Raw genomic sequence first — 25,770 nt, forward strand, 5'->3', positions numbered from 1 at the left:
GACCAGCACTTCCGGTCTTATAAAGATGTAAAAAATTGGATCGATTCGTGGATCGCCTCAAAAGATGACCAGTTTTTTCGACGCGGGATTCGTACGCTGCCCGAAAGATGGGAGAAAGTAGTGGCCAGCGATGGACAATACTTTGAATCATAAATGTATAACTAATTTTTTACAATAAAGCCTCGAATTTCGGAAAAAAAAACGGCGGAAGCAAAGTTGTATACCTAATACATATTAACTCTGGTATGGTACAAGTCAGAGAGACACTCTGTGTGTGTGTGTGTGTGTGTGTGTGTGGTGTATGTGTGTACATAAAAGAGAAATTCGCTAAAGGAAAGATTGTACTTTCTTAAATACCTGACTTAAAACGTTAGAAACTTGACAAAAGTATCTGTATAGAGTTTCCCTGATTTTTTCAACTTCACAGTTGGATTTTAGCGTAGTCGCACGTTTTTGTAGAATACGCACACGAAATTGTAAAATACGCATGCTTTTGTCCCTGGGACTTCAAGTTATCGACAAGATGGATGTGGAACTTGAAGGATTTATGAAGTCATGCAGAGTGACCTCTTCTGCCAGAAAATGTTAGCTGCGCGCTCCTCGGAACGGTAGAATCCTTGGATATTTCGAAAATATTCGACATGCTAATTTCGATCGCTAGATTAAGTTTCGCCATTCCTAAACAAACGACGAAAAATCCATCGATGGCGCGCGACGTTGATTAATGACGATCGATAAGTCGTCCGAGGAGGATGTGTTAATCGTTCGCGGCTCGTTGCACTCTCGCGTGAATTAGCGTGTATTCGTATAGAGATGCTAATTGCGGCCTGACGTGAGCGTGGAGCTCTCGACGTGATCCTCGGATACGGTAATAAGGAAATATGCTAAAACGCCGGTATACTACGTCATGATGCATTTACGAAAACTTATAAACCGCAGCTCAGTTTCCTTTACTCATTCTTTTTCGTGTTGTACACTGAGCGAAAAATATCTAAGAAATAATTACATATTTATTGGATGCGGATAGTAACAACATATTTACTTTTAGTAATATGAAATATTTATTTATTTTATATTACTTTTAGTAATATAAAATATTTTTAAGAAATTATACATTTTCTTAAGAGCTCAGCTTTTCATAAAAGCAGCTGTTTATTCTGTTTAAATCAAACAATTTAGATTCAAAAATAAACATGTTATTAGTATCAAGTGAATAAATTTCTTCCTTATTTTTTAGTTATATTTTCTCTCAGTGTAGAGACACGCATTTTTTACATCGATATATACAAAGAAAATATTATAAACACTATGTTAAAATTAGATATTTTTTTACAATATCTTTTTGTAAAATTAAACTACACTGGAATTGTGATATATATAAATTATTATAGAAATAGTACATTTGACAATCTGATACGATTATAAAAAACATTCCATTATAATAATTTTATAGGAAAAAGTTAAACCTGCATATAATATTTAAAAAAATGTATAATAATTTGATCATAATTTCTGTATGGTCCAGGATTAAAAAATCTTGTAATATTTGTTGCAATATTCCCTCTGTGTTTCAATTCTATTTTAATACTACTTTGGTTTTGTACATTTTGTACTTTCAAGCACTGGCATTCTCCCATCAATTAAAAAAATAATTTTCATCACAACGTAGAATTTGCCTACGTGAGGTTTCGCATAATTAATATCAGTAAATTAATTATATCATCGCGTTATCTCAGAAATGTTCTCGATCAAATAACATCGAAGTAGACGATGTCCTTTAAAAATAACTCTAGCTAACGCAAAATAAAAGGCTACACGTGTTCGTAAAATTCTTCAAATTCTTTCGTTGGAATTTCTGCTAAAAGAATAGAACGATAGCTGAAATGATTAATTGAATGCTTTCCTTCATGCTAGTTTGATGAATTGAGTGCTTTTCTTCATGCTGAGTAAATTTTTCGCTTTTGGAATTGTAAACATTTCTTGCATTACTTTGAATAATTTTTCATTCGTTTGGAGATTTCAAAGAAATCTCAGAACAAAGAAACTTTAAATTTAAAACAGATTTGAAATTATAATAAAACATAATAAAAATGACCATAAATGTCGTTAAATAATAAGAGTTATCGTATATTTATAGTTGTACTTTTACTTATAGTTTTACTTTTATTTATAGTTTTACTGTTTTCATTTTCGTAATAATGCCAGTCTATTCCCGAACTACTAAAATTGCATTGTAATTTTTACCACAATATTCTCTCCGTGTATATTTTTGTACCATAGAAGGAAGAGGACGTACTAGATAGCGGCGGGACACCGTGCGTTCGAGATTTGCGACATCCGAATTAATAACTCCAATTAGTACAAAGTTTCGATATAAAGTGCACGTCCAAATTCCTCAATTTTCCTCATGAAATTGATTCGCACGTGTATAATATGCATAATCGCGATATATATATATATATTTGTTAGATTCGCCCAGAGTAGCGAGGCTAGGCGCTTGCGAGTGAAATGAGAATGGAAATATCGGAACGAAGATAGACGCAATCGCGCGATTGTGAGCGCGATTTGACGCTGTATGTGTTGTACGGGCGACATTAAAATTGCGGGACGCGTGTTGCTTCTTCGCGCGCACGCAATTTTGCTAATTTTAGCCAATCTGCACTTCCAGCCGTAAACAAACGATTCGCATGCGTGGCATGCAAATTCGCGAGTGCCGCCGAAAAGGACTGGGCGATGGCGCCCGTCGGAATTAATTTATTCGCGGCGCGAGATTATTCGCGACGGCAGTCAAGGACACGCGCGCGGGACACGAGGATCGAAAGGAATCGGCGGCGAAAGGAATCCGTTCGGAGGAAGGATCCATTCGCGCGCTCTCCCCGGGACTGGGAGAATTATTTCGCTCGTACAGTACGTATTCCTGCACTTTTGGCACACTGAGAGAAAAATATCCAAAAAATTACAAATATTTATTCAGTGAGTACTAATGACATATTTACTTAAAAGTAAATATGTCAAAATATGTACACTGAGGGAAAAATTACCTTAAAATCAACAAATATTTCTTTGATGGGTGCCATTAACATATTTACTTAAATCTAAATGCTCTTGATTTAAATCGAACATAGTTTACCTGATTCAAGTAAACAATATTTGGCTTAAATATAGAGAATTTAGATTTAAATTAATATGTTAATGGCAGCTCAATCAAAGAAATATTTGTTGATATTAAGGTAATTTTTCTCTCAGTATAAACATATATTTACTTAACTCTTCATTTCCTTCATATAAGGCGAGCGTTCAGTTAAAATTTTATTTTTTATTTATACAAAGTGTCCAAAAACAACCTCTGAAACTCTCATGAAAGCATAGTACGGATTAAGGTGAACATAAAAGTCCCATACCGTTTGGCGATATTCGCAATAATTATCGAGATATTAATTAAAGAAGATTCGTGGTCACGCGAAATATACCCATACAAATCTTCAAAAGATGTTCTAAAGACGTTCTAAGGACATTCATACATCCTAAGAATGTTCTAGAATATTCTCTGAAGATTTTATGCTATCTGGGTAGGTCAGTTGTAGTGGCGACATCTGCCGTCGTGGCGACATTGCGTGTTTATACATTAGAATCAAATGTTAATGTTTTAAGAAAACATACACGAAAGAAACGATATAAACTGGTTGTGCCAACTAGATTTAATAATGAAATACGGAACAACCAATTATATGGTTGCTGCAACCATACTGACAGAAAACGTTTGGTACTTGTAGCTATAATCACATAAAGTAATAATTATTATTAGAATAATAATTATTATAAATTATAATCAAGAAAACTATTTTTTTTTAATTAAATTCTACTGTAATGTTAGTAACAATATAAGCACGCTGCTACTACTACTTTCGTGTTAGAACAACTAAAAAATATGGTTGAGGACAGAAATAATTATACTTTTAATTAGATCAATCATTTTTTCCTCTTAGTGCAGAAAGCAACTGCCATTCTTATCATTTTATTACTTTGATGTTTACAAAAGATGTTTACATGTTCTCTTTTAAAAATTTTTCGTTTTCTTCGAATCAATTTCCTTTCTACACAATAATATTTACTTTGTTATCTTGCTTCAGTACAGTATAGTTAGTTGTCCTCAGAATCAGTGATCACACGGAGTATTCAAGAGACGCGCAAGAATATCCTCTCAATTATGTCAGCTGATTATAAATTTTAATCAAGAAGCAGCAGATGTGCATTTCACATGTACTTGTCAATGGAAATATTCTAGCTGTACAACGTCTCTTTGTGGAAAAGTATAAAAAAATCGGAGAATTCTGTAATACAAAGATATCGAGCGTGTGTAGAAATATGAATTGAGGGATATGTAGAAGACTTTTTGTAAATATCAAAGTAATAATAAAGCGATAATAACATAATATATATCGTTCGTTCATTCATTGATCAATGGAAGCACACTAATAATTTGCGTTACCAAAACCGAGAAACATTTATAATTCTGAAAGGGTTGATTTTTCAATCTGTTGTTCCGATGAATGTTTACTAAACATTTTTTTACTCGGTATAATAAATACTATCTGCCCTCTCTTTTTCTGAATAACCTACATATATTCCCATATACAGGGTGTTAGTTAAGTATACTTTTTTATCATACTCAACAGAGCGGTTCTTTAGTTTATTTCAAGTAAAAAAGTTCATACAAACATGTGTCCTAAACGGCTTAGTTTCCGAAATACAGATGAAATGTTCGCAAATGTTTGACGAAACGGTAAATTGCGTTGGAGATATCTTCCTACATAAATATGCCTTGCTTCACGTGAGTTACCATTCGCACGATCGTAAACAAAGTGACAAAGTCAAAGTCATAAAATCAAAAGTAGACTTCAGTTCTGATGTTGCTGCGAGTCGGTTAGTTTGTGCATACGTTTTCGGACTAAATTGTTTCAGTCTATCAAAATCGGTTTTAACATACTTAAGTTTACAAATTTTGAAATGGCAAATATGCATTTTGCCTACGGTCTTGCAAATGGTAACTCACGTGAGGCAAGGCGTATTTATGCAGAAAGATATCTCAATTTACCATGTCGTAAAACATTTGCGAATGTTCACCGCCATCTTCTTTTGTAAGGAACACTGTTGATCTTGAAAAGCCTATGACAGTTAGAACACCAGTACTAGAGGAGATTGTTCTAAACAAAACAGATTATTACTACACGTTTAAATTTTTTTATTTCGGAAACTAAGCCGTTTAGGACACATGTTTATATGAACTTTTTTACTTGAAATAAACTAAAGAATCGCTCGGTTGAGTATGGCAACATACTTAACTAACACTCTGTATATGGCAAAAATTTCTCCTCAAATTAAAAGTATACATATTAAATTTAAGTCAATATGTTATTATAGTACCCATCGAATTTTTTAATATTTCCTGAAATATTTTTTAAAATTGTTTCTTTTATTTTTTAGGTATTTTTTTCTCTCAGTGCATTATATTTATATTTGTCCATAACAGGGAGAAAAGAGCCTGCGAAGATTCAATGACGAGACGGCAAAACGTGAAATTTGATCGAGATAACACGAAAAGATGATCTGGCATTATCGCCTTTAACGAGAACAATAAAATATACGTAATAAATATAAAAGATCCTCACTCCATTCTTGTTGTTATTGTTGCTTGACTCTTCCTCCTCTTCGTCGTCGGCACTGCCGTCCTCTTTTTTCAACTTCTTCCTGCCCTCGTCACCGCTGCCATTGGCTCTCCTCTTCGTCTGCAGCGTCAGCTTCAGCCCTTTAATCCGATTATAATTAAAATATTAATTTCATATTCTTGGAATTAATATACACAAAGAAGGGATAATCCTACTCATTGATTAAATACAACTGTGATGACCACAAGACGCTTTACTAAAAAAACATACGCACAGAAAGGAAATTAAGCAATTTGTAGCAATGGCAGCTTCTTTGAAATAAGAATAACTATCGTCCTTGCTAATTAATAATTAAGCTTCAGCATTTTATATCTATATTTAATATATATTAATTATATGTCAGATAATTTTATGTCGGAAAAAATGTGTCAAAATTTAATTGGCTAAAAATATTTTTATTTCATTAATTACATAACAATTTATTTCATCTATTTCATTTATATTTTTTTAAATCAATATATAATAATTAATATATAATAATTAAATCAATGTATAATATAATTATGTATCAAGTAAATGTCGAAGCTTAATCGACTAGAAATTTATTCCTATTTATTTCATTTAGTATACATAATAATTTTATATATGAAATAAATGTCGAAACCTAACTTATTATAAATTTAAATATAGATGCTGCAGTAAGAAGTATTCATCATCAAAAACAAATAACGTTCAGTTATGTTTCACTATTATATTATCTTTTATATATTCTGCTTTTAATTAGCAGATTCAAAAATTAGAAACGATTTAACACGTCATTTAAACGACGAAAATTCTCCGGTAGTGAAGGGGTTAAGGACACACACACAGTTGGAGATACAGAAATGCAATATGGGTAGTTATAGTCGTCATGCAGAATCACAAACATAGATCGAGAGGAGATTACGCGAATCCGCGAACGTTTTTATTTCACCCGAGTTCCTTGGCTCGGCATCACGCCGCAATAAATTACAAACTTCCGCCTGGGAGAAGTTGAAAATATTACGGCGCGCGTTAGTAATGTCGCTGAGAATGATATAGTGATTATTACACTCGTCACTAATTTTCCACGCGGCGCAAGGACATTCCCGTGGCCTTCGTGGGATCATTGTAGTGGCCGAGAGAGTCGCACACGCCTTGAAGTTTAGGTGACTTGTCATTCGCGACGTGGAACTTGGGACAGAATTCCACTCAAGAGGCAACATTCGAAAAGAGCTACAATTAAAGAGTTAAAATTGCAGATACGTACTGCGTACATACATTAGTGAAAGCGTTTTCCTGTGCACAACGCTTCAAATTGCAAATGAAACTCTGTTCCAAATTCCATCGCGGATCGTGAATCGTCCAAAGTGGACTTTACAACTCTGGTGACTGTCTCAAGTTCTTGGAATGAAGTCTCGCACAAAACGAGTGGAAATCCACTCAAAGCAAATGTGAAAATACCGCCCACACGAAAACACAAGAGTGAAGATTTCATTAAAACCTACAGTGGATTTTTAACTACCACGAATGAATATTTCCATTAATTAGGAGGAATGTATTCTTGTCGCGGCGGTTTGATTGGTGCAAAAGATGTATCTTATTTATCAAATAAGATAGAAGACAAAATTATCCAACTTCGAAGGTTTAATAATTGTTATGAATAAGATGAAGTACATCGACTCCGGTATTCTTTTTCGGACATTTAACGAAGACTTCCTATCTCTATTTAATACTAAAGCTCTCCACAGAAATTTAATAGAAAAAATGACAAATCTTTCGCACCAATCTTTCAATGCATAAAAACACTCTTTAATTTCAAATAAAAGAAATGACAAGTGAGAAAATTCGCTTCATATGAACAAAAAGTTACTTGACTTCGAAAGATTCCGCACTTTAACTTTTTAATAAAATTTCGCTTGAAGAAACTTTGAAAGCTCTAAGTTTCTTTAAGTATTTGAAGTAAGTTTCTTGAAGTTTCTTGAAGCAAGATCACGTTTAAAACGAGTGAAAACTCATTCAAAACGACAGTGAAAATATCGAATCACAAGAATGAATGCTTGAAAAAAACTTAAAATAAATAAATAAATAAATTGAATTTAAATCTAAAGTGGATTCTAGATGAGTGAATGTTTCAGTCCATTAGAACACTGTAAAATATCTTATGTCAAATTTAACACATTTCACAATTTGCCTACTCCATTCTTATGTTATTTTAACAAGGTAAATATCTAAACAAATAACACAAGTAATAATATAATACTTGGATACTATCGTGTTATTTTAACACTTAGAAATGGCGAATATGAATTCAATGCAGAATAGTCAAAATAACACAACAACATGTTAAACTAACACACGGGTATGTGAAAAATTGAACACAAAAATTTCTACAAAGATTGATTTCAACAAATATGTTTCAACAAAATGTTTTTTACCGTGAATAAATAGGCGATGAAACAAATTATTAAGTTATTAAATTTATTCGAATTATTAAATTATTAAATTTATTCGAATAACAATGTTACCTTGACAATTCGGAAAAAAACAGATACTTTGTATGAACGAAATAATTGTTCGAAATCGAGTGACTGCCGCTCTATAGAAAAATCATCAATTATCATCGATGAAAACTTAACAAACGGACATTCCCGATCAAAATACCGATGAATTTTTTATACTTGATCAGGAAACATCCGATGAGAAATATCGATTCATAATTTCTTGATCGGTTTATCTCACGTAAAGGAAATATCCTATTAAATTTAATCGGATATTCTGATGGGATATAAAAACTGATCGGAAATATTCATTTGTTAATTTTTTATCGGATAATTTTTCTCAATGTACTTTTCGAGTGGAATTTCACTGGAAGAAATTTAGGTAGAGTATACTAAGCAAACACGACTTCACGCTTTGTGATAATAAAGGAACGCATACCCGACATTTCACGTCGGGCGTGATCCGTTTTCGCCCCACCGTCGAAAATCAATTTAATTCCAATTAATTAATTCGGCGGCGGTGTATAACGGGTCGATCTCCGCCGCGAGCATAACCGGTGCAAACACAAACACACAGCGAGGCAATTACGATAACGATCCTCCGCCCGTGTCTGTTGCGTAACGCCGCAATTTGAAAGGAACAGGATTTGCGATTTAATGCGTCGCGCTGGATGCATGCACCGTCGCGAAGGAGCGAGAGCAAAAAAAGAGCGAAAGAGGGAGTGAGAAAAAACTTGCACTGCTCGAGAAACAATCGGAGGAAAAAAGATTCGGAGAGATATTATAAATAAATACATATGAAGTGCATTAAGTGCGACTTAAGATCATTTTTATCAAAATAATGGCTAATTTCATGCCGCACTTTAACGCAGTAAACAATAACACGTAAAAAATTAATGTTTGTCATATTGTTCATCTGTTTATATCTCACGAAAGATTAACCATTAATTTATATATCGATGTCGTTCCTTCTTTTTCAGTTAATGATTTGCATACCTGACGATCCTCAAACTTAAAGTTGGAATCACAACTTAAAGTTGAGTATCGCATTTTTGCACGAATTTAAACTTCGAATAAATATAATAAATATATTGAAATATAAGATTACAGGAAACAATGTCTTGCAATTACAATTATTCTTTTTTCAAGTGTTAGGATATTTTTCTTTAGGTTTTAGAAGAATTCTCTTGAGGTCATATATTGAGAAGATTCTATTCAGTGAGATTATATTTTTTTGAGTGTGTACTTAAGGCAGAATTGAATAAAACATACACAATGCCTCTCAAACCACCTAACATTAACCAAGCATGGAATCACTTGAGAACGTATAATGTGTCTTGTTGGTTCTGAAGTTTCGTAACGGAAATGTAAGTCTTAAAGATAAAGGCGAAGGATAGAGGATGTCCTTCTGATGTTGTAAATGATCGATTGAAGATGTTAGTAGAAGTATGTCAATGAGGACTGTATGAGACTCAAATGATTCTTAACTTGACTAATGTCGTTCGTGAGGAAATTTCTTGACAGTTAATTTCAAATTACTTTTATTTTCCGAGGAACCTAACACTCCTAACACTCGCAATCTATCCAATCTAAATCTTCAACTTCCGATCGTGTTAATAATTAAATCAAAGGATTGATTGGATCTATTTAAAGAGATGTAAGAAAATTCTTCTTTTCGTCTTCTCTTTATTCTCTGGAAGACTTCTGGAGAAAGAATAAAAATCCTGAAATATCAATTTTTAAGAACAATTGGCTTAAAAAAAAAATTCAAAATCTAGAATTAGATCCAATAATTAGGTCTGATGACACAACACATGGGTTGATATAAAGCAACGCTATATTTCTGTTATCCTTATCTTATTTATCCTTATCTTTAAAAGGCACATCTCCATTATAAAACTTCAGAATCCAACAACGTATTATACATTATACGTAAAAGTGCTTGGCTCGTTGAAGACCATTGTGTAGATTCCACTTAGAATATAAAATTATAGGAAATAACGCCTTGCAACTCCTTACCTAGAATTCTTTTCCTTTTCAGGTGTTGGAATGTTTTCCTCTCGATTTTAGAAGAATCCTCTTGAGATCATATATAAGAGGATTCCACTAAGAATGGGATTATATTTTTTTCCGAGTGTATACGAAGCAGAATTGAATAAAAAAAATAAAAACAAAATCGTAAACGTCAATCCGCGGCACTCACGAGGAAGAACATGTATAAGTGTGAGTTTGTGTGTATGTTTACCTTCTTTGATGAGCTGACTACAGGTGTGCTGGACACTCGGCGGGCTGGGCTCGCCGCTGCTGGTCGAGTCCGTGCGGTCTCTACTCTTCTCGTTGCTGCTGTAGCCCTCGAAGGGATTGGTCATGGCGATCAGAGAGTTTACGATTTCCGGTGTCCTTGGCGTGACCTCGGCCGCCGCGACACCGAGAAGACCCGCGGCAGCCCCAGCCGTCGGGCTGGGATTCACGTTCACGTTCAGATTGTACATGGCGATGGTGATGGTCGTGGCGATGGTGCTGTCGATGGTGGTGGGGCTCTCACCATTTAAACCTGGAAACACACACGAGAGCGCGTCGCTCGCGTGAATCAACTGGCTAATTAAGTCTGAAAGCACGCTAAGTGTAATTGAGCGTTTCGAGGACGCGGCGGGCTTCTCGTTTCTCCCTCACTCCCTTCCTCCCTCCAACCTTTCGCTACGATTCTAGTCTTGAAGATCGAATGAAATTCCGGCGTACTGTACAAAGCGTTTCTCCGTAAACTTTTTTAATATATTTTCTCTCTCTTCTTGATATTCTAATTACACTATTTAGAAAAAAATTAGTCGAAGCAATTCTAATCGAGTTAAATAAACTCTCAATTTCAAAATTGTTATACTTCTCGACGGGCCACGGCTAGTTTGTTCTAAAAAAACATAAACCGCGCGCTTCAATATTTTACACGGAGAGAATTTTATTTGGAGAAAATCAGAATTCGTAAACTCTTAAGAAGATAATGTATTGTTAAAATATTAGTCAAGTCGGACAGATTAAAATGAAATCAATTTTAAATTTTTATATAGTGTAATTGTTCCAATCTTTCTAATAATTTTTCAAATTTTTTCTCCTGTTAGCGTGAAACAAACTCTAACTGTAGTTCAATGAGGCGATCATAAAGACGATTTAACATATTCTCGATCGTATTTACACAATTTAATTTATTTAATATTCCAACCGTGGCCATCTTCCTTGTCAATATCACGGCAAAACAGCAACGTTGCTGTGTGCTAATATTTTGATTATAACAAAACAAAATACACGGTTAACAGGATCGTGGCGGACATTAATACATAGAAGAAGGCTGCTTCTGTCATTTGTACGATCAGTCATAACAATAAATTGTCTGAAAAGTTGTAACTTCGAAATTCTGAAATATGAGACATCCAACCTTCTCATCCCAGCCTTCTCTACTGGACAACAATTGAGCAGACACGTCTACACAGAGTGCACACAATTCTACCAGGGAATCGCGGCGTTTTCTTAGCAGCAGAAAAATATTTTTCTGCATATTATTACAAAACAAAATACACGGTTAACAGGATCGTAGCGGACATTAACACATAGAAGAAGGCTGCCTCTGTCATTTACGATGAAGAGTATTAATAGAAAATTTCGAGAGGCTCGAACAATTACTTTGCCGTTCGTTTTCTTGTCAAGGCGGCGAGTGCTCCGGGGCTACAACATTTTGTTCACGACACAGAATCACTTATCGTTCACAGATCCACTTATCGGTTGCGTTTTTCCGGTTGTGTCATGAATTACCGAATACTGCCGGATAATACTCAGCGGACGAGCGTACGCGCTGACGTGGGTAGTCTTCTGATAATTTGCGAAATCGAATCGCAACTTTCTAGATAACGACGCCATATCAAGTAGGAAACACCGAAGCTAGATGACCTACATTAAAAAATTTCGAAGTTATAACTTCTCAGGCAATTAATTGTTGTGACTGATTGTATAAATATAATAGAGGCAACCTTCTTTTATGTATTAAAGGGACTGGAAGGTCAGATTGCTTGAAAATCGTGCTTGTTCTTTCATAATTTTTTATGACAAACTGAATGAATATGCGAAAATGTTATTTTGACGTGTATTTATACAATATATAAAAAGAAGAAAAATATAATTTTGATGATGAAATACTCAATATAAGTGTATGGTACATGTAGTTAAAATATATTTCATTTTTCTTTTCAAGTTTTTCTCGTCATTTTACAGTAATATCTTGACTCTCGGTGGTTTAATTACGCCGAATTTTAGGTAGAAAATTTTCGTAAGCTTATCGTTATCGTGTGAACCATTAACAAATTTGTAAAAATATTTTATTTTGAAATATTAATATTTTTACTATAAAAGAATTGAAAATTTAATAATATTCCATTAAGATATTTACAATTTCGTTAATTTTTACTCAATTTCTATTATAGTGGTTCACACGATAACGACAGGCTTACGGAAATTTTCTATCTAAAATTCAGCTTAATTAAACCACCAAGAGTCAAGTTATTATTGCAAAATGACGACTTTGAAAAGAAAAACGAAATATATTTTAACTGCATACACTTATATTGAGTATTTTATCATCAAAATTATATTTTTCTTCTTTTTATATGTTGTATAAATACACGTCAAAATAACACTTTCGCATATTCATTCAGTTTGTCATAAAAAAAAACTGAAAAAACAAGCACGATTTTCAGGCAATCTGACTCTTCAGTCCCCTTAATGCCCGCCACGACTCTGTTGACCGTATATTTTATTTTGTAATAACCAAAACGAACATACAGCAACATAGCCATCTTACCCTGATACCAAATTCAGTTGTCCAGTAGCGCAGGGTAAATAAGGCATATAAAATATGTATTTTGATTAATATGCCAGTATTAGTCTCCACGAGAGCTCTCCTGCCGGTCCTTAATTATGAGCCAACTTTTTACCTCGTTCGCCCATCAGCCCAATTTCAATCATCTTATAAATGAAAATTGCATTTATTACGAGAAACAACATAGCATACACTTGCAAGAAATTTAATTTCAACTAGTAACACATCGCTTAATTTTGTTTATTTACGATGAAGAATATTAAAATTTCGAGAGGCTCGAACATTTACTTTGCTATTACCAAATCAGTTTTTTCTATTTCTTAACTGTAATATTATTCCGATTTTAATGAAAAACTTAGACAAAAATATTTATGTTGTAAAAGAACTATTTCACACGATTTTGCACCCATTATTCCTCTCGAGATAAATACTAAAAAATACAAAATAAATATTTAAAAAAAACATTCCTGGAACCATATAGCCCCGGTTCCCCTATTATTTATTTCGAGCGCGCGCGCGAAACAAAGAAACTCATACTTTTCTCTCTGAATACTGACAACACAACAACAATAACGGTCCACGCATAACAACGACCTCTCTCTTTCTCTTTCCTTCCCTCTCTCTCTCTCTCGCCTTCTCTTTCGTCGAGCCTCTCTTTCCTGGGAATTCCAGAGACCGTAGACGGTGATAGAACGACATCCTTGATTGCGGTTTTCGCGGAATAATTTATTTCGAGAAATCTCCACAGCTCCCTCCCTCTACCACTCCCCTCTTCCTCTTCCGCTAGAGACTTCGCTTAATTACAGGCCACGAATCTCGCCCGAAACTTTAAGACTCACGTTCCCCCTCGGCTGTATCACTTTTCGCAGCAATCTTTCGCTTTTGCGAGAACACAACCACGTCGTTCGAGGCGCGCGGAAAACGCGAAGGAAATGCAACTAGGACAATCTAATGCGACGCACACGCGCGCGCAGCTGAGATTTAATGCAGCGAGTTATGCAGGCAATAAAATCGAGACAATCGCAGGTATCCCGCGCGCGTTTCAAGCTCGCTTAAGAAAATGACAATCGCGATAGAATCAATTAAATGAGATTCCGTCGACGAACGGAGAGAAGTATTTTGATTGAAGATTGATGCATAATCCTGCACTAATCTTCTTTAGTTAATAATTAAAAATCCACGTGGTTTTTAAACGTGGTAAAATGATAGAGGATTCTTTTGTTCAGTTTGATGTAATGCACAAACACACGACAGTAGATCTCGCCATTACGTGTCATTTACCGTATCGCGCCCACCTGATTATTTATTAATCCTCTTTACTTAAATTAATAACTCAAATTTTACGTGGTTATTTGCGAAATGGTAGAGGAATCTTTTGTTCAGTTCTATTTGCATGGGTGTGTTATGAATTGTCAGGCACCGTACATATTACAAGAGGTTTCTTTTAAAACGAAAAGGAAAATATTCTAAGCACAATTTTATTCTTCTCTTCTCATCATAAAAGGAATATTCTTTCAGTAAAAGTTTTCGCTTGAAATATAGAATTAGAGGACATAGTATCTTACAATTAGCTTTAAAAATCTACTTGTTTTGTATAGAAGCTATTCTAAAAATTTATTTTGAATAAATTTCTAAATTTGTAACAAAATACTGTTTTTTAAATACATTTTTAAAATCTAATTTTTATAAATATCGCCATATTTTTATAAATATTGTCCTAAGTGATAAACATTACATAACTTTAAGTCTGCAATTGATTAACCAATACTTTGACAAATATAATCATTAAATTTAGAGAAAGAAATAAGAACTCGCATACGAAGATATAAATCAAAAAGTAGGAAAAAGACAATCCGAGTTCAAGCACAGGACTAATAGTGCTATATGGGTAAAAAACCTTCCTTGTATTAGGAAATCGTGTAATATTTATTGAATATGAATAATCAATATAAAACAATCATACGTTTCGGCTTAACCATAAACCCTCTTCAGTGATAATAAAACTCAAGGTTTACAACACGAACGCATTACAATTAGTAAAAGACCAGCGCAAATTGACATGAATGTTAGTCGTAATATTAAAGCCGACAAGATCGTTACCGAAATAATATTAAGTAATAAATTAATATTGAGAAGTAGTCGTCATAACTATAAAAAACATATAAAATAAAATAAAAATAAGTAAAATTGGAATATAACAAATAATTAAAACTGAACAATATAAAATACCTTTGTTGAGTTCAGCTAAAAGTAAACCGATCCTGTCAACGATAACATCGCCACGTCTTCAAAATACAAATAATTACAGATTTATATACCTAGCATTAACATTGCGGAAACGACTTCTGGAAGAGAAAGAAACCAAAACAAAGTTTATTTTCATAACAAGCCGCAGTAGCTGATGCCCAAATATTAGGTATCCTTTTGTGAGTTAAGACCTTGCTTCTGCAATTTGATGAAAATCATTTCTGAGATCAGGCGTTTTAAATAAAAGCGTTCCTCATGTCAACTTTGACATGATCCCAATCAAAATCATGGTTCTTCCTCAAACGATGTTCCTGTATGCTTTTTCCTACTTTTTCATTTATATAATCATTAAAATTTCAATTTAAAATATTGATTATTATACAAAGTTATTATATAAAATATAAAAGGACAGAGGGCTATAAATTACCTTTTCTTCTAATATGTAGTACTTAATAACTTAATTATCTATGTGAGAGTATACATTGAGGCCATTTTGTTGGTTAGTGCACAAGAATAAATTCTCGTACTGATTTCAAATATTTCAAATAATGTAAGTATATATCTCATAAGTATACTTTTTCAATTTTCCACGAATGGTAATATCTTCCACAGACTTATCCACAGAAAAATTTGAAGAATTCAAAAGAATTCAAAAAAATTTAAAGAATTTCGATTTCACAGAAAAATTATCTCCGTATGAAATATTAAAATATATTATCTATCGGTTTGATCTATTGGAGAGGAAGAGAAAGACAGAGAGATCGTTTCGCCATTTTCATTCCACTTTGGCTCGCCGAAATGCACAAGTGCGCATCATTATATTCGCATCAGTCGCGGGGAACAAAGACTCGTACGCGCTCGGGATACAGTCGTGCCGGAAATCACGGAGATCCTTATCGATGCGAAGCGCGGCCGACCTTCGCGATCTATCAATGATCGATACACGCGCCCACACCGCCCACAAGCCGCAAGATGCGACGCGATGCGACACGACGCGACGCAGCACCTGAGCAATCGAAGCGTCTCCGAGATAACGAGACAAGAGCAGGCTCTTGAGACTCGCGTTTTTTTTCCTCGCCTGTCGGCGATTCCGTGAGAATTCTACCGAGGAATTCCGAATTCCTCTCGACAACCCGTAAAGTCCGAGCGTGGAGTTAATTCCGCAACGGCTTGGAGGACTCCGCAATTATAGTTTCGCTATATAGGAGGTGGTATTATGTATCGTGTGTGCGGAAAAAAATGCGTCTCTAAAGAATCCCTAAAATCCCAAAAAGCAAAAGAATATGACTCGAATAAATTCGTCTAGACCTTCAAAATAGAATAAATGGAAAAAATAGTCGAATTTACATGACAATGACACAGATTACAGAGGTGTAAAAATTATTAGAATAATTTTTATTTCTTTATTAATTTTCTCTAATTGTTCTTTTCAATAAATGCCTAATTTCTGGAAATATTATAATTTGTTATCGATATTCCTTATAGATTTAAAATGATTAAAAGTGTTACATATTGTATTACATATTGTACGACTATAAATTACGACTGTAAATTATATAAATATATATATAAAAAAAATGATGAATTTGTTTCATAGAAATAAACTTTATCCCAAAAATAAATTTCCCGATATCTTTTCTCAATTTATACACTGTAAAAACTGATGTGTTAAATTTAACATTCCATGTGTCCCAAATGATCCATTCTCATTTATGTGTAAATTTAACACAAAACAAATGTGATAAAAAGTAACACGTATAATATGTAAAAAATTAACACAAAAATTTAACACTTGAATACAGTCAGTTTCACAGTTTGTTAAATTGACACATGTATAATGTTAAATTAACTAAAATAAAACTTTAACATTTGAGGGAAATATTAATCTATCCCGGGTAGGATTTTATCGGGGCATACTCCAAGTCCGTAAAGGGCCTAGATAGGCATGCCCTAAGATAGTAGAATTTCCTAAATAGACTCTAAATAGGCGCTGTTGGGGATATCCTTAATAAGTCCTGCTATCATTAGACCTACATACGGTCAAACAAAAGAATTTCTAAAGGAAAATTCGTAAATAGGCCCAAAATAGGCACAGATGTGGATGTCCGTAGACATCAACACAACAAGACATGTATTTATATAATTCAGTCAGGATCTCGTTTATTCAATTCTTGAAATAGTTTAAAGTCTTACAGAATTTTAGTTTACAGTCTTAGACTGAAGTAAAATTCACATAAGTTTGAAGTAAAACCAAAATACCTGGTTTTTCTCAAAAATACAGTCTTCAAAATAAGGCGGATCCACATAGGGTTCCACAGCAAGCTTTCCAAAAGATAACTTGGAAATTATATTGAAATATAACATTGAAATAATTTAGAAATATTTGTGAAACATTTTATCAAAATCTTTTTCACTAAAATATTTCAGAAATCGCTTATAATAAGCGTTGATTTATATATTTATATATAAATTTAATTAATTTAACGAAATCTTATATGATAAGGTGGATTTCTCTTTCTTTTAATTGTACTTCTTTATAATTACTCAAAGTTTATAGTCTTTCATGTCTTTATTTATTTATTTAATAACAATCAACAATAAAAAAATTTTACTATGAAAATTTAAAAATAACGAAATGAAAGTGTGGGATTTTGTAGATCTCATCTCATTAGCTAAGGGTTAAATTAACAATAAAAGTACGAAAAATATAATTTTTATTAAAATTATATCATTTTATTAAGTTATATTATCAAAAAATTATATTATTGTGTTAATCACAACACATATGGACAAAATGTAAGACGCTTATATTGATTGAAAAAGTGGTATAATGTCTAAGCCAAGAGATTCATAACCCAGAGATGCCTCAGGCAGGGTCCAGGTCGAGTCCCACCAGTGTCAGTGAGAAATTTTAAATGTGATGTAGCATTGGAATTTAAGTAATCTAAAGTTTTCAAATAAAATCAGCAAGCGTTGTAACCTTTACGAATAGTTTTTATTAGAAAAAAATAGTACGTATTCATACATAAAAGAATATTTTTTTCTACTTAGGCATGTCCAGATAGAGTCTATATAGGCGTGCCAGAACAGGCAGATTTACAAATCAGGCCCTGACTTATAAAAGCGTTACATCTCTGTACAGGGCCTATTCTGGCTTGCCTGAATGGCGCCTAGACAGAAATGGGGAAAAACTATCTAGGGCCTATACAAGCCCTTTTTCAAATTCCTACCCGAGATGGTTTTGATGAAATGAAAATGTTAAATTGACATAATCTATGTCTGACCTATATTGACATAATCTATATTTATTAAATATATCAATTTAACACAACCTGTGATTCCTAACGGTGTTCAAGTGTTAAATTTTTGTGTTAATGTTTTCCATATTATGCGTGTTACTTTTTAACACATCTGTTTTGTGTTAAATTTACATATAAATAAGAGTGGAAGATTTGGGACACATGAAATGTGTTAAATTTAAATTTAACACATTAGTTTTTACAGTAAGTAACCCGCTATTTCTTATATAAAAAAATTTTATTTTTACATACAAAATATATTTAATAACACAGAATATAATAATAATATAATAATATAAATATAATATATAATATATATCCGTCATTATTTATATAATTTAGTCGTCCAATATGTAATACAAATCTATAATCATTTTAAATCTACAAGAAATATTGTTAACAAATTGTAATATTTCCTAAAATTAGACATTTATTGAAAAGAACAACTAGAGAAAATGAATAAAGAAGTCAAAATTATTCTGATAATTTTCTCACCTCTGTAAATGCGTTTTGCTTAGAGGCACTATTTATATTTAAGAAACTGAGGTATGCCATTTAAAATTTACTATTTTCCTGAACGAAATAGACTAGACTGATTGCACTACTGGAGACAGTAAAACTGAAAAGAATTTATATGAGAAAAATTATAATATTCTCTGCGTATAATTGTGTCATCCTCATGTTGACATGTTTTCGATTAATCTTTCAATTCGACGAATCTTCTTTCTTCATACTTTCGTAATGATTCTTATTTTTCCGGTTACAATTAATAAGAATGCCAAAAGTAGAGGCCGGAAAATTCGATTGTTAACTTATTGAACCGATTGTGACGCCAGATATAACAATATTTTGCGCAATAATCGCGCGTAGGCTCTTATTGGCCCAATTCGATAACACTGTGGATCCTGAAAGCTTCTTTGCAATTTTTGATCTTTAACGAACAGATTTCCCGCGACATTCGTGCATTTCGCCGATTGTCTCTCGTCCCTCTTTTATTCTACCGACGCGCCGTTTCCGGCATCGACGTGTCTACGTTCGAATGTTGAAAAAGCCGCGAGTCAAGACGGCTATGCGTGTCTATCGGGATTACTTCTGACAGCGATTGGCAACCTTTTAGCACGCCCGCCCACGGCGAGCCCTGTGCGACAGCGAATTTTTCCGAATGACGCGCGACGAGCGACGAGGATATTCGTTATGTACACCCTGGTATTTTTATAAGCACGGGCACCGCCTGCGAGATGAGGATTACGTAACCTTGCGAGTGTCGGAAGAGCGGAAAAAAATTGGAGGGACGGTCTTATTGACGAATACAAGTCGTAGTCGCCACACAAAAAAAACATTCTCGTTTTGAAAATATCGTTACACGTAAATATAAATCTTAAAATGAGATTATATAGAGTTATATAAACGAACATAGAGAGGAACATAGGAGGGTCTAGATGGCTCCAGGGATATGTATTTTCCTCATGTGCTTTTTTTATCTTGAGAAGAAACAGGATACAAAATTGCAAAATGGTTATTTTAAAACACTTTTCCCTGAGTTTCATTAAAATCGGGATAATATTACAGTTAAAGAATATAAAAAATTGATTTAATAGCAACAAGATAAATTTTTGAGTCTTAAAATTTTATATTACTAGTAATATACTCCATTGAGTGAATAAAGTTAAGCGACGTATTACTAGTAGCTAAAATGAAGTTCCTTGCAAACGTATGATATATTATTTCAAATAATAAAAGCATAAAATGGTTGAATTCATAAAATAATTAAAATCGAGTATATAAGCGGACAAGGGAAAGTTGGCCCATAATTAGGGCTTGGTAGGAGGCCTTTAGAGATTTCTCACGGAAACTCTAAAATTAGGATAAGGTAAATGTCCTAATAACTAAATTAATAAGAAAACCTGATCAGTTTTGCATTTTTATTAATAAGTGATTATTAAAATTGCAAAGAAAAACTACGTTATGTAAAAATTTGGTTTGTTATAAGAGAAATAATACACGGAAAAAAAGATTTAGTTGAACTAACGAAAAATCTTATTAACTTAAACAGAATTCGGATTACTTCAATCGGAATTTCTGGATCGTTCATATTCGACCAGATATTTAGTTAATTCAACTAAATCTTTTTTTCCCGTGTAGAAAATAAAATAACCAATACATATCAATTATAATTTTAATAAGATACATTAGATATAATGACAATTGTACTAGTAATTTAATTAAGAAATAAAGCATATCTTAATTATATTAACTATATTAAGCATATCTTAATTATAATATATTAAAATAAAATTATATAATTATTACTAAACAATACAGATTTAATAATTCAATGATCATTAAATAATATTACAAATTGTCATATAAAGAAATATTTTTTAACGAAATTTCAAAGACTTTTTGGAAATATTAAATACAAGTATATTTTTAATGCTTCCATCATTTGTTTAACTATTAGGATATTCACTTTACATATTTTGTATGTGGCCTTTTTGCCCCCTGCACTACTAGACAACTTAACTCAGTATCAAAGCAAGATGGCTACGTTGCATGTTTATATTTTGGTCATTACAAAATAAAATATACAATTAACAGGGTCATATGGTAGGCATTAACACATAGAATAAGGTTGCCTTTATCATGTTTGTACAGTCAGTCGCAACAATTAGTTATTTGAAAAATTGTAACTTCGAAATTTTAAAATATACGAAATCCCGATCTCTTCTAAACTATTTGCATCCATTTTATATCATTCAACAAAGTAAAATATTTTCTTATTATTCAAAAATTCATTGTTTATGAACAGAAAGCACAAAAGGATTTGTTTTTGTGCCGAGAAATGATCTCAATAGTCATAAAAATAATCATCTACTTCGTAAAAAATTATTGTGATATTCAAATAAAATTATTAAAATTCAAGGCTGAACAATTCTTCTAACAAAGTTATATACATCGTTGCTTATATATGAAACAATGGTTGTTAATTTAAGTATATCAGTAGATACTAACTCTTTTTCTGTGCGTCTCGTCGTTGACGACGCGAAGCGCAGAGCTTAGTGCAAGTCTGCTTCAGTGAATAAATTAAACTGTTAAATGTCAGCGTTAAAAAAAAAATATGGACGCACATAGCGAGTATACGCGTGACATTTTTATAGAATCTGTATTTTTATCCGTCGTCAAGCAACCCTAGCTTGCATTTTTTGGCCGAATGCATAAAAACCACGAAAAATAGCATGAGTAATATCGTTGAGAGGCAAACAACTGAATAATATATTCTTGGAAATACACTTGTAAAAAAAAAGCGACCGATCCGTCGTTCGGAAATAACGATCGAGCTACGTCTCGCTCGGGATTTCTGATTTGCGATTTCGATATATATCAGATTCTGTTGAATAAATAAATGTATAAATAATGCCGACGTACAATTTCGAAATTCAAAATCAAATAAAAGTGGTAAGGTAAATATCTCAGTGATTGAACACGTCTTAATAAACAAATATTGCGAAACATTAATAAGATTAATATTATTTTATATTTATATTTAATATTAAAAAAAAGAGAGTGGAGGATCTTTAACATTTTCTTAAAAGGTACGCCAATTTCTTTTTATAATATTATTTAATAAATATTCAATCTTTGAGTCTGTGTATATGTATATGTATTATTTAGTAATTAGAATATGGTTGATTTTTCAGTTTAATTACTGATACTGACATCTAATTATTTAATATCTTATTACACAATTATTTTTACTGATATATATTGATTATTTCATTCCCTATTATTTTTCGATCGCTGAAAGAACGGAGTTTCGGATAAAGGTTAGTTTTGTTAGTAATGGCATAAATTATTTATTAACAAAGATGTAGAACTGATTGTGCTTTCTCACTAGTTCAGTCAATGGAATATTCAACTTGTGCGCTTATTTTGGCGAGAATTTGTCAACGAGATGCGTCTTTTAGATCAGTGTTTACGCGACACTTCTCGCTACTTCTCATGCAAAGCACGACGGCACAGTTCTCATCGTTTAAAAACACCCCGTACATAACGCGATAATAATACATTAAGTGCGACTCGATGAGGGACAATTTCAATTAGCGGCAATCTGCTTACTTAATAACGGCTTGTCGTTGTACATCAGTCTCTCATGTGGTCCCTTGTTGATATAAATCATCGGCAAACATTATCTGCCGCTATCAGATAGCGGTAATGAATTGTGATCGGTGACATCAAGAGGAGATATATCGATCGTGAATAAATTTAAATGCGATTTGTTCTCCCGCGGACACTGATACACGCGTCTCGACGAAATTGCGAAGGAAACTCGACGGATGGACATAGATCCCTGATTATAATATGACGAACGTTTTTTTTTTATATACATAAAATTGAGCAATCGCGATTAAAGTCGCCCGACTGTAAGTTCGCGAGGAGAAAGCATCGCCTCGGCTAAGATCTCGAAAACATTGTTCTGTGATGGATGAGTTTTTGCTGAATAATGGTTCGTTACGCCGAGTACATGTACGGAAGAAGAGAGGATCGATTTTCTTAATAATAGAATATTTTTCTGTTTGTCACTGAATCAAGAAGAATAATTTCAAACACACAAGTGATATTCATACAACAGCATTTTTGTGTGTGTATGTCTAGCAAATATTAAGTGTACTTACAAGAAAAACTCGCACAAGTGTTCGCCTCCGATTTTCATAAACTTATAATATGTTGTACTTTAGATCAAAATAACAGATACATTTTTTATTATATATGCCCTTTCGCAAGTTTAGGGGGTAAAATACCTCTTTGAAGAAAATCGTTTTTTTCATTCAAAGAGAATGTAATGAAAACTATAAGAAATAGAAAAAAATATTTTGAATGAAAGTTGAATAGTTTGAAGAGTACTTTACAGAAATTATTTGAAAAAAATTTTTTTTGTTAATATTTCTCCCACCATTTCTTATTATAATTATTATAATAATTTCAACTAATAAATTTTTATTTCGCAACAAAAACGCAACCTTTCCTGGTCTTCCTTTTTCTTGGCCAACTTTTAAAAATAACAACAAAATATAGTGTTAGCCCTTTAGCTGTAGAAATTTTACTAACGCCGATTTTTTTCCTCGTAATTTTTCGTAATATTGATTTGTTTTTGTAAAATTTGTCTTTTTTTGAACATGTCATCCGATTGGAAATTATGTGTATGTTGTACTAAAGCAATACTATATATTTTCCCGTAATTTAATATATAAGTAAATAAAATAATAGAAAAGTTTTTTTCGTGTGCCAGAAAGGAGGCTTCTTTGCGCCTTCTGAACTTGAGGAAAAAGAAAAGAATAATTCAAAGAGAACTTTCGCAAAAGTCGCCAGGTACTTCTCGACGGTTGAATTTTTCGGAAGGCAAGATTTTGCGGCTAGTTAGTCGCGGAGTTGCTCAACCCAGAAAAAGAGGAAGAGAAGGAGGAGAAGAAGGAGGAGAGGGAGAACCTCCTCTTCCCTTTCGCTCTGCATGCGGGCATATACATGTTCGTCGTGAGTTTCGTAAGAATTTTATCGCACCGTATTCGGGGCCTAATGCCCTTGCAACTCCTCTCCCTCCTCCTCCTTCTGCTCCTCGGCCTTCTACGATTCCTCCTCTTCCTGCGCCTTTTTTTTCTGCTCGCGCCCGGACCGCTCCGGCCAGGCAAAAAAAAGAAGACGCGAAAGAAACGACTTCCTCGGGCCACATCTCTCGGGGCCCGTGACAAAGGGCCCACTCTGCTGTATGCCAGCATACCCAGTGACCTATATGCCAACGATGGAAGACACTCTCCGTAAACGCTACGGATGTGCTCGAGACGGAAGAGGACACGAACAAACAGACTCTCGCGTTTTCCTTCCTCTCTCACGTTTAAGTACTATTAAGTGCTCCGCAGCCTCCATCGCTCTCTAAACGTGTCTCAATGCCTTTTAAGAAAGGTGAGTCGGACCTCGCGAGTTATTAAAAAAAAGATCCGCGGTGCTTCATTTTACGCGTATCTCGACTCTAAAATATTTGAGCGGAGAAGTATTTAAATTACACATACGCCGAAATAATTCCTATATGCAAATAATAATAGGCATGACGAAAAAAAACATTTTGTGTTTGCGTTGAAATGCGTTGAAGAGTAGTCAAAATAACTCATAAGGAATATCGATGGGACATTTTTGTTCATAAAATGCAAACAAAATTTTGTTCTTAAAATGCAAACCATATATAAAGGTGAAAACGTTATAACCTATTTTTCATGTTATGTTAACATATAATATTAATTACTTTAATTCAAGTTGTTCCTGATAAAAAAATTAAATAAAAATAAGATAGTATACACGATATCTCGAAAATCAATTGTCCTTAATTAACTTGTAATTTGGCATACATATTCTTAACAGAATTACCTAGGATGCAACGCGTAAATATTTTGAGAAAAATAAAAACTGTGAAAGTTAGAGCAAGTTGAAGGCACACACAAAAATTCAATTTTTTATTCAAAAATTTAACTTCAAACATTTATTTTTAAAATTTTTGTCTCAATAAATTTGGTTATTCTATATGTCAAAGTTTACAATAATTTGAAGATTCGCTCTTTTTAATTCTTATTAATATTAAAATGATTTTAAGAAATGTAATTTTTTTAATAATTGGGTTAAAAAACTCAAAATAACATCCCACTTTTAAGTGACATACAGAAAACGCTAAATTATGAAGTTGATATTAATATAATACATTAAAACACATTAAAACATATTACAACGAAAATATATTGGTTAATTTTAATTGATAATTAATAATAATATATTGGTTAATATTTTGCATTGAAATAATAGTCAAAAGTGGGTAACGTATGAAAATTTTAACATTTGTACGCAAGATTTCTAACTGTGTGTGTATGTGTATGTCGTTATGACTGGCAATAGTGCGAGAGGAGTTGGCACGAGATCGTTGTAATCGCGCGGAAATCGAGAATCCTCTCGGCATTGGTGAGAGAGGATCGTCGTCGCTGACGAGGCGCGAGAGATTCACGCGTTCGCTTCGGAGAAAATATGTATCTTAAAGTGCTATCTTTGATGATTTATTCACAGAGATAAAACAGCGCGTTACGCGAGTGCCGAGCGCGATTGAGAGGAATGTAGCGGAATTGAGGTCGCAAAGACGAGAGAAG

General features: G+C 33.3%; 1 protein-coding gene across 6 annotated transcripts in view; it reads right to left on the reverse strand.

The window, feature by feature from the left end:
* Positions 1–25,770, reverse strand: part of LOC116850999 (activating transcription factor 3) — a 73,022-nt gene that overhangs the window by 4,144 nt on the left and 43,108 nt on the right. For 5 of the 6 annotated variants that reach the window (XM_032829950.1, XM_032829947.1, XM_032829949.1 and 2 more), the window contains 2 exons: positions 10,431–10,739; positions 5,670–5,806 (listed from right to left, as the gene is read on the reverse strand). In XM_032829950.1, the coding sequence (XP_032685841.1) occupies positions 5,670–5,806; positions 10,431–10,677 (384 nt within the window). In that variant the 5' untranslated portion in view covers positions 10,678–10,739. Of the gene's footprint in view, positions 1–5,669; positions 5,807–10,430; positions 10,740–15,275; positions 15,324–25,770 lie in introns of those variants that run through there. The other variant, XM_032829948.1, reaches the window with a different exon arrangement.

Source organism: Odontomachus brunneus, unplaced genomic scaffold, assembly GCF_010583005.1.
Source record: "Odontomachus brunneus isolate Ranch 3 - 2012 unplaced genomic scaffold, Obru_v1 Obru_scaffold_164, whole genome shotgun sequence".
Taxonomy (NCBI): domain Eukaryota; kingdom Metazoa; phylum Arthropoda; class Insecta; order Hymenoptera; family Formicidae; genus Odontomachus; species Odontomachus brunneus.